This window comes from Ischnura elegans, chromosome 2 (assembly GCF_921293095.1).
Source record: "Ischnura elegans chromosome 2, ioIscEleg1.1, whole genome shotgun sequence".
NCBI lineage: Eukaryota > Metazoa > Arthropoda > Insecta > Odonata > Coenagrionidae > Ischnura > Ischnura elegans.
The window spans coordinates 9,689,633-9,700,810 of record NC_060247.1 but is presented as its reverse complement, the minus strand read 5'-3'; the positions used below and the strand labels follow the sequence as shown (position 1 = coordinate 9,700,810).

The 11,178-nt window shown below is 36.4% G+C and overlaps 1 protein-coding gene and 1 long non-coding RNA gene across 4 annotated transcripts in view; one reads left to right on the top strand and one right to left on the bottom strand.

Annotated features, from left to right (window-relative positions):
- Positions 1-3,235: 3,235 nt before the first annotated feature.
- The window catches only part of LOC124153373 (zinc finger protein Xfin-like), a 37,467-nt gene continuing 29,524 nt past the window's right edge, over positions 3,236-11,178 (bottom strand). For all 3 annotated transcript variants that reach the window (XM_046526489.1, XM_046526487.1, XM_046526488.1), the window contains exons 6-7: positions 8,220-11,092; positions 3,236-4,358 (exon numbers count right to left, since the gene is read on the bottom strand). In XM_046526489.1, the coding sequence (XP_046382445.1) occupies positions 3,406-4,358; positions 8,220-11,092 (3,826 nt within the window). In that variant the 3' untranslated portion in view covers positions 3,236-3,405. The remainder of the gene's footprint in view (positions 4,359-8,219; positions 11,093-11,178) is intronic.
- Positions 4,365-5,322, top strand: LOC124153374. Its single transcript, XR_006863636.1, has 2 exons — positions 4,365-4,888; positions 5,027-5,322. It is a non-coding gene; the product is annotated as an uncharacterized LOC124153374 (long non-coding RNA).

Below are 11,178 nucleotides of genomic sequence, written 5' to 3'. Positions count from 1 at the left end.
TTGTATTTCACAATAAGACTCCTTGCCTTGAATAAATATTATTTTAATTATGTTGGCCGTTCTCCAGTGGTCCAAGATGTCAATGTTCTCTTTTTATTCAAAGTTTAATTTACACTTTCTCACATCATACCCATCTCATTTGCAGATTCTTTGTTTAATGGATAGCATTGGGGACATGGTATCTACTCCCAAAAGAGGTAAATATGCTTATTGGCATTATTGCTCGTGTATCCCTCATGTATTTTTGGCACCTGGAGTTTCCTTTCAGATATGTAACTGTTGTATGAAGGCTTAATTCTTGAAATTTAAATATGAAAAATGAATCACAAGCTTTAATTGTAAGTTGTGCCTTTCCTGAGGGATTTTTTCCTTTAAGCCATGTATAAAATTGTACAAGAATTTAAATTTGCCACCACAACTGTTTCTTCTCTTTTTCAGCTAATAGGCAGGATGAACTGACACCCAGGAGAGTAGCACTTACAAAAAAGTGCAACTATCCCGTGCAAAGGTGTGCAAACTTCACAAAAAGAATCGCCATTAGCGAGGTAACACCACATCTGATGATGTCATGGGTAATATGAAGAAAGTTTTATCGCCAGCTGCCTTTTCATTGCTCAGGAGCAACATGAAACTTTGCCAGAGGCGGTCGGAGGTGGACTTATTTGCATAAAGTAACTGCTTTGTCTTTAGTATTCCACAGCCGGAAATCTTACAAAACCCTAAGGCAAATTTTCAAATTGTCTGCAGTGTCAAGTCTGATTAGGAGGTTGAGCGGGTTCAAGCTAAAACCAGGCCTTTCATATCCAATTTTGAAAGGTCTGAAGGTTGACTGTATGATAGATGTACTGATAGAATAGTAGGGTACGTAGATAGTGGTAATGGTGCATGTAGTAAGGTCAATGCTAAGTATGCTTTGGTTCTTATGGCTACAGGACTATGCAACCATTGGAAACGGCCTATTGGCTTCATATTTGGTTCTGGAGCTTGTGAAGTTAATGCTGTTCATGGTATTTTAACTGAGGCAATAACAGAAATGACGAAGGCTGGTTATTCTGTTGTTGCCTCAGTTTGTGACCAAGGTAGTAACTTCATCAAGCTTCAGAGGAAGCTGAGTGTTACAATTAAGAAACCTTTTTATTATGTTCAGGGACAAACGCTTAACCTCCTTCATGACTACTCTCACCTTCTGAAAAATACTCAAAACAACCTTCTCAAGTATAATTTTGAGTTTGGAGGATTCAGAGCTAGCTGGAGGGATATTATCATTGTGTATGAGCGTGATATTGAGTGCAAGTTTAGGCAGGCCCCTAAACTTATCCCTGCTTGTGTGTGCCCCAACAATTTCCAGAGGATGAAGGTTGGATTCTGCTGTAAGGTCTTCTCACACGCCGTAGCTTCCATGTCGGAGGTGGCAAGTGAAGGGCATGCCAGTGTTATTGGGACAGCCTAATTCGTTGGTCACATGGGCCAATCATTTGACTGTTTCAATAGCTCTGTTAACCCTACAACAAAAGTGTTGAGAAGACCCATGGCTGAAGGAACCAACCACCTCCATGCATCAGCACGCTCTCTTTGAAAGGTTGAGAGCACACGACCAGGAGCATAATGATGCGTATCAAGAGTTTCAAAGGCTGCAAGGTGACTATTAATGCACTCATGATGCTTTGGAATTATCTTTGCAGCAATTGTAGTTTCACTCAACTTAGTCTGAGAAGATTACATCAAGACTGCCTGGAAAACTAAAGGCCAAATCCGAGATGGTGACTGCAAAGATCCAACAGCATACCAGTTCCAACAGGCATACAAACATCTGAGTTACAGCTCAATGATCATTTCCAGTCCCTCAGTTAACTGTAAGGTAGACCCAGTTCACTGCATGCGTTTTTAAAGACATTGTGGGTGCGGGTCAGCAGCCTTCTATGTCTTCCCCAAATATAAGTGTTATTGGGCCTAATGATGCTGACAAGGTAGCTGAATTGATGCAATGGGACCTTGTGACTGTAGTTTGAATATTTTCCCTTATTTTACTTCCGTTTGCCTCTCTTCCCAATATTTATCACTGCAGTGGTCACTCCAGTTAACTTTCTTAAGGCTCATATGTAATTAAGTAATATGAGTTAACAACAACCATTAAGTTAATATTCTGATGGGAATACCTATGCAAAATGAAAAATCATGCTACATTTTTCAAAATTTTAGATACTGGGTGTCAAAATACCTATTCTGGATAATATGACATGGAATGACTCTTCATGAAATCTTTGGAGAAAATGAGATTTATGTCACGGCATTGTTAGGGAATTTCATTGTCAATCTTGTACCTTCACTGCTGAAAATATGGACAACAAATAACAAGATAGGTATACAAATGACTCCATTTGGTGGTTCAAGGTGGTGTGACAAGTGTAATATCCCTTGTATTTACCACATGATTCCAGGCCACAAAATCATAACAGATGCTATGACGATCTATGAAAATGGGATAGAAGGTTGAAGCAAGTAAACGTTAAAAGTGATTAAGTAGTTGGCTGACACTGGTGCAATAAGTGAAATAAATAGAAGTCTTTTTTTTTCTCTTTTCTATCTTTTCTGGATTCATTCTCCTTTTTGTTTTCAGACAATAATATAAACCAGCTTGAAAAAAATTTAATTTCATACTCCAGCTGCAATCAAAAATTAAATGGGAATCACAACTTTTACTGCTACCAAACCACCCTTTCAGTCGCCTTTTACGACAAGCAGGGATACTGCGGAAGTATTCTCCTTTCCCCCTATCCGCAGGGGATGCCACAATATTGAACAAAGACATTGATCACACCTTTCACTAGTAGAAAAATGTTGCAAAAATCATAATCCACTCCTAGGGGAACCTGCTGAGACATTTCAAACTCATTTAATGTATATAACTTACCCTCCTGGGGAGATAGAGAGCAGTGGGTGGTGGCCTTCTGATTGAAGAGTACAGGGTAAAGCCTATGGACACCCAAAAATAAAATGATCTAAGGGTGAGTTAAGTATCCCTGGAAAAGAAAATTGACCCCACCACCCTGAATGAGTAGATTTCACATGCTTGTGGCTGTAAGTTCAAGGAAAACTAATTTTTTACTCATACAGAGGGAATTAATAGAAATAGAGCACCAACTCATTATCCTGAAATTTTAAGAATACTTCTGGGATCAACAGCTACCACAGCACCATAATTTAATAACTCCATTGAAGTAAGCAAACATCAATCCATAATTAATCATTTATAAACGCAACTATATACACATATATTCACATGTAAATGACACTGAAGGATATACATACTGTAGCACAGTATTCAATAATACATAACAGAAAATAAAAGTCAAAAATTTCCAATGAGAAACTGAAATTCTCAGGGAAAGCAAACAAAGGCTTTTTTCACAATAGATCATGAATCCCATGGGTGACATACACAATTTCTGCATACTCAGGCTCCATAATGCTGTTCGAGTTCATTACTCTAGCTCTTTGAACATCACCGGTGGCATTGGCTGAGACCAGGGCTTCCTCAAAAACATGATCTGCAGGGCCTACCTCAACAACACTCCCACTCATATCTAGCATGGATGCAGCAAGGGCGTCTTCTTCTGCATCATGAGAATGGACAGGCGAGTCTTCTCCATTTTTACCATGAGTCTTTTCATGCTCCTTCACAAGCTTGAGTTGAGAAAATTTTTCGTTGCAAACCGAGCATGAATAGACCCTGGTTGTATGGGTGCGCTGATGGATAAGAAGGGAAATCTTACGAGAAAATGACATGACACAGAATGGGCACTTGAAAGCATTCGATGAGGTATGCTCAGCATAATGTTTAACTAAATCTGCAGTTGACGTAAAAGATTTACCACACTTTTCACAAGAATGCGATTCTTCTTGGATGTGCATTTTTTCATGCACAACCAAATCATTGTGGACAGAAAAAGTCAGATCACAAATACCACACTTGTACGGTTGTTCTCCAGGGTGCGAAGACATGTGGCCATCCAACTCAGCTTCAGACCCAAACCTTTCCTTACAAAGACGGCACTTCCACTGCAAGTCATCCGAATGAGTGTCTCCGTGAACCCTGAGAGTAAGCTGTGAGGCAAAAAACTTTTCACACACCAGACACTTGAGGTTACGTACTGGAGTAGAATTAGCATTCCCAAATGCAGAAAATTCTTCCATTCCCACTTCTGGATGTTCTACCTTTCTATGGCTCTGAAGATCATCTAAGTTTCCAAAATCCTTTTTACACACTAAGCAAATTATCTCACTGTGACTCTTCATGTGGCCAGTCATCGGTACCTTAGACTTGAAGACAAGGCCACAAAATGGACAAGGATAGAACACTGAAAAATAAAAGAAAAAGAAGCTGAACAGTTGGCAAAAAATTTTCTTTAATAAACAATCATTCAGATTTTAGACTGCAATGCTTCCATAATGCACGCAAACCCAATCAATTAGCACCCGCAATAAACAACACAAGTCATAGCTTCTTCATGCACAATACTCACGGTGATATAATGGGTGAAGTATCATGCAATGGACCAGAAGTTACACAGCAAAATTTTGGCTTGAAAGCTGATCAGAAAGTAGCCAAAATTGATTTGAATGACTAGACCCAGATAATACAACAAACAACTAGGCGAGTTTGGAATGATAACTATATAAGTATACATAAGAAAGTGGAAAATTATATTAGTTATAACATTTATAACTCAAGAATGGCTGTAGCGATGTTAATGATATTTGGTTTTTTGGATTCGTCTCTGCCCCGGATAACAGAATGAATATTAAAAATTAATGAAGGTTAACAATTAATTTATCTTGAACTTAGGGGTATTACTTTAGGAGTTGGTAACACTACAACAGCAGTTAGGTCGGTTAAAACTTTTTTGGATTCGTCTCTGCCCCGGATAACAGAATAAATATTAAAAAATAATGAAGGTTAACAATTAATTTATCTTGAACTTAGGGGTATTACTTTAGGAGTTGGTAACACTACAACAGCAGTTAGGTCGGTTAAAACTACTAATTAAATTGTTTGTTTTCTTTTTACCAATTTAAAGACTGAGCCTGGTAACAATATAATGTTTTATTTAAACATATTAAAAATATTGAAATCATATTTTTAAAATTTAATTAGAGCTAATTTTAAGGCCATCTTGAGTGCAAACTTCACTACCGCGTTAGTAAACATTTCTCCAAGCAATTGTCAACTATCGGTAATGTCTGTGTACCTGTCGACTAATGACCCAGTTTGATTTAATTTCCTCCAAATTTTTGTAATTTTGGAAGGTGAGCTAAAATATATTTTTCACAAAAAAATATTTTAAAAAAAGATAATAAAAAAATATTTTTTCGGGGGATTTACCAATGAATATTGCATTGGAATATGCAACCAACGTTTTTCATTCCACAGGATTTAGAGCAAATGTCAGGGCCATAGAAAATTTTTAATTTTTTTCTTATTAATTCACAATAAACATTGTTTTTTATAAAAATTTAAATTATAATTAAAATTAAATTTAAATTATAATTAAATAAAAAAAGCAGAAGAATTATATTATGATGTAAATATCATAATATAATTCTTCTGCTTTATTATTTTCTTAAGACATGATTATACTCTATCAGCGGTAAAACGGAAAATTAATATCAAATAGTGTTAGTCTAATCAAAATTAGCGTTTATATTTATGCAATTTCATGAAACAGTTCGCTTTGCATATCAATTCTTCCTTAACTTTTTTTCACACAAATTACATAAGAGAAATTTTCTTAATGTCGCTTTTGTGTTTCTACCCTCAATCAAGTTGTTTTTCACAGATTTATTTCTTAAAATTAATAAATCTCTCTGAATAAGGTTGAATGTATACGCTAGAATTACCTCCGTAAGTAATATTTGCAAAAAAAGAGGATATTGATATTTAAGTAATAACAACGACAAATTTTTCAGCGTGGAACTGCTCAAAACTAGCCATGAAGACTTTCTATTTTCAGAAATTGCATCACAGATTTCCTACATTGTCTCTCTCTTTTCATTTCAGCTACTTTTATCCACTTTTCCTTTCCCTGTTTAACTCCGCTTCTTGTATTTGTAAATTTTAGTGCATTCAATTATTCAATAACAACTTCGGTATAAATATACAGATACAAATTAAAAATGTTACAATTTTCTATCATTCTCCTTTCTTTTAAACGGTTGCAGTGCTGCCAAAGGATTTTTGGTGTCCATTTTTAGAACTTATCTCCCCATTTAATTTTAAATGGTGAATAAAAATCGAGATACAGTTCCAGTCATAATAAAAGTGTTAAGAATATTGCAATGTCATCCAGTTCCAAGTTATTCCAAATTTTTCAGCTTGATAGCTAATGGCAAGTGGGTTAAAATTGAGTTGCAAGATTTGAACCGGACAAGGCAACAAGCAACAAAGCGAGTTTATATAAACATTTTAAAAACAAAAATGGAAATACAAACAAAAGGCAGTGGCATTCGAATAAATGGTGTAAGTAACTGTTCGTACTTGGTTGCACCAATGCATCAACCAAAATGAGTGAAAAATATTTACAGGTGGTCTCTGACTTTTGCACACAATGCAAGTCGAATTTACAAAGGTCGAACCATCGAGGTCTTTAGTAATTAGGGGTTATGTTCCAAAAGAGTGAAATACACATACTAAACATGATTTTTTACTCAAGATTTTATTTTTAATAACTAATATTTAATATATTAATAGAATTCCTCAATCCATGTAATTTCTATTGAAAATCGCAGAAAATATAAATAAAAGTTTAAAAAAAAAACAAGAAATTCATTGGGTACTGGGTGAAACTTCCTTTTGGTGTTTAAATTGACATTCCACTTATAATGTCCACTAACTATTAAAAAAATTATCAAGAAGGATAATAAAATGCAATTTTTGAACCCTCACTCATGACACATTTACATTTTTACATCAAAATTCCTCGGTGGGTGACATCTCATCACAGCGTATCTTGTGATCGCACGTCTTTTGCAAGTTATTCAAAAAAGACAAAAGACATTCGGACTTTGATTGATATTTCGTTCAATAATGCTGCTGAAGGTGTAAATGTTGTACATGACTAAAACATCACTCAAAGGGAAAAAACAATTAGAAAGAAGCACTTTCATTAATTAATTTTTTGAAAGGTGTGAGATGGTGTCTAATAGACTTTTTTGAAAAAATCTCTCCAATGAAGGCTGAACTACAGCTTCCTTCTCCTCTTGATAAAGGAGCCTATTTCAGGTAGTGCCTCTCGCAACAAAAAACCACTTTCATTAAAGTCAACACTGCCCTAGATTGTACATATACGTTCACATTGTCTGCATATACAGCCGTATGAAACAGTAGAATATTGGGATGCGCAGTACACATCGCAGGAATTTTTAAAAAAATTTCAAACAAACATTTGAAAGTCCGGATTTAGCACACACAAGAGTCAAGTAAAAGGTGCCAATTTGGAACATACGAAAGTGTGAATTGTACAAAAGTAGAGGACCACGTATATTAGTTTATAAACAAATACAAGAACAAGATGCAACAGTAGAAATTCATGCGATATCTCAAGGAAAACATGAGGATTCAATAAAAGGCAATAAGGAGGGGAACGCAAATTGAAAGACTGAATTAGAAGATTTGAAGCTATGGCTTTCTCTATACTATGTAATTACAATTTGATAATGCATCTAATGATGAATAAAATCTTAATACTGCAGTGGTTGTTCTTAGATATTTAGAGGATAATTTTATGAACATGCAAGTCAGAAATTTCATTTCAGAAAGTCACATTCATGATAGTGGAATTTTCAGGATGGAATTTTCAAAGTGGAACTTGTAGAATAAAGTTGCAGGTAATATATAATATGATGAAATTTTGTGACGCTTATAATGTCACACTTGATACCATTATTGAGTAACTACATAATTGTGAGTGAAGCTAAATTTTTCCACATACCTCAATGTTAACTGAAGGCAAAAATGATACTTAGAGAGTCAATATTGGTGTTTTACCTTTCAAAGTTGTTGTGATGACAATCAATGACTCTCACAGGTTACATAATACATGCTTGCCTCGTAAAATATCATTTATTTTTTCACAGCTAGTATCAGTATTTCAGCCTCTTAAAAATTAACAAATGAGAATTTACAACCAAATCTAGGAATACTTGAAATGAATCATACAGACCTGTATGAAAATGAAGGCGGTGACCTGCTAAAAGTCTTGCATTTATAAAGTTCTTGTTGCAGATGTCACAGCTGTAGCCTCTAGTTGATCCTTTTGACTTACATGGAGCGCTCCTGTGCTCCTTCAAACTTGGAACGTCCTTGAAACACTGTCCACACTTTTCACAAAGGAAGGGACGCTCATCTAAATGGGTCTCTAAATGAATCTTTAGTTCATGCTCACGCACATACAGCCGTTTGCATACTTGGCAACTGAAACGAGGAAGTTCCTGAGCAACACACTGAGTTCGTCTGTGCTGTTTTAAAGCCGCTTCATCCTCAAAAGTTTGCCCACACTTTCTGCATTTATTTTTACGTCTTTTGAAATGAGATGCCTCATGGTCCAGAAGTTGTTTCTTGTGAGTTAGAGTTCGGGGGCAAAAGCGGCACGGAAATTTTAACTTGTGGTGATACATGCGGTGCAACTCTCGCTCCTCTTCCGTTTCGAATGGAACGAGGCACGACTTACAGAAATAACACTTGGTTTTCATCTGGGGCCTCGGGATGGACGTGCTGGCACAAGGAGAAATTTTGGGTGTCTGATCAATTTTGGGTGTTTGATCAATCTTGACAGTTGATTGGGAATTGGGTTTGGCCTTGGGTGTTGATTGGGAACCAAAATTCTGAAATGCTACTTTTATTTCTACTTCCCTTGTTGAAGGTGTGACATCTTCAGAGCTTGCATCACAAGAAGCGACATTATCTTCACTTACAGAGGAAGATAAACCCATACTTTCATCCACAGAACATATCTGTGCAGATGATGGAGAGACAGTTGACTTGTTCCCATTAGGACACACAGGTTTAATGCCAGAAGAATCTGATTGAATTTTTCTAATCCATTCCCGCTGCCCATCTGAGTGAAATCCCTGACTAACACCTCCATTACTGTTGGAGGCCGTTCTACGAATATGACTGCCTTTACTCTCTTCATGGCCTCGTACATGTTTCTTAAACTCTTCCACATCCTCATAAAATACCTTTGCACAATAGATACATCTGAACGCTACATCAGGATGAGATGTAGTTTGATGTGCAAAGAGGTCAAAAAGTTTTGAAAATTTCTGGCTGCAGTACTTGCAGATGTAATTTAAGCGCACACGACTTGAGTTCTTAAGCACAGTCCCAGAATTGTTCTGCATTTTAGGTGCACCCCTCGCATCCAAATTAGAATCTGTTTGTTCACTACTTGCTTCCTTGGACTTCAATTCAGGGTCCATCGAATGAGAGATAACATGCTTTGAAAATTCCTCCTTGTCGTCATAAAACAATTTGCAACACACTCGACAGCAAAATACTACATCCTTATGATCAGTAATCTCATGATGCATAAGTTGTGAGGGATACTTGAAACGACTTTCACAATACTTACAAACATGTTCCAAATTCGAGCTGTTACAGTCAAGTTTCGAATCACCAGTTGTGCAGTTCATTTCATTTTCATGATTCGAAGTCTCACTCTCTGTATTTGAGACCGAAATTTTCTCCACACTTGGTCCACTGCTGACGCCTGAGTTTGACTCTGTTGGCTCATTTCTAGTTTCCTTAGACATGCATTTAGGGTCCATTGAGTGAGCCTCCACATGCTTTGAAAATACTTCTTTGTCATCATAAAAAACTTGGAAACATACTGGACATCTAAAAACAACATCCTGATGATCAGTAATCTCATGATGCAAAAGTTGTGAGGGCCACTTGAAACGACTTTCACAATACTTACAAGCATGTTCCAAATGCTTATTCGAGCTCTTACAGTCAAGTTTCAAAACAACAGTTGTGCAACTCATTACACTTTCATGATTCGAAGTCTCACTCTCAGTATTTGAGACAGAAATTTTCTCCACACTTGGTCCACTGCTGACGCTAGAGTTTGACTCTGTTGGCTCATTTCTAGTTTCCTTAGACATGCATTTAGTGTCCATAGAGTGAGCCTTCACATGCTTTGAAAATACTTCTTTGTCATCATAAAAAACTTTGAAACATACTGGACATCTAAACACAACATCTGGATGAGCACTTACTTCATGAAACACAAGTTCTGTATTCCATATGAAAATCTTTTCACAATATCTACAAACATTTCTTAAAACTGTATTTGAAGTCTCCGAGCATCTCTTGACACCATACGAAGACTTTATTTGTTCATTAGTTACTACCTTGGGTTTTAGGAGTTTAGGGTGAGCCTCAACATGTTTTGAAAATTCTTCTTTGTCCTCGTAAAATATCTTGAAACACACTGGACAGCTAAATACCATATCCTGATGAATATGCCTTTGATGGAAAAAAAGTTCTGTTTTCCACTTAAAACTCTTATCACAATATTTACAAACATTGTTTAAAGCTCCACTTGAGCTAGTAAAGTCAAAATTTGGAACACCATCAGTGGAACTCTTTTTACTCACAGCAATGGGTTCACTCATAGAAGAATTAGCCACTTCAGCCTCCATTTGCTCATCAAAATCGTCAGCCATATCATTTCTTCCCAAACTATTGCTGTCACTATCATCTCCATCAGAAATATTCACAACTGGAACATGATCCAGACTGATACTTTCACTCAGATGGGCATTTGAGTCTTCCCCTCTAGATTTCATCCCAGTTTCCTTCATTCCTTTAGTTTGCCTCGTATCCAACGAAAATATCTCCTCTAATATTTTTTCTGCTGCTGCTGCTTTTTCTACCCTAAATCTTTTACCTCCTATTGATGAGTGCATTGAATCAATATCCTTTTCGGGAATGCGATTCCGAGTCTTGTGCTTGCCACCTCCATTTTCCTTCTCAGCCTCAACAGAAGGAAGCCTGTTCATTACATCCAGTTTCTTGAACTTATTGGCCCTAAAAGATTAAAAATATTGCAACATTTACAGAGAGAAAATGAAATTAGTGTTGTATGCTTCAACGAACAAATTTTGAATAAATAA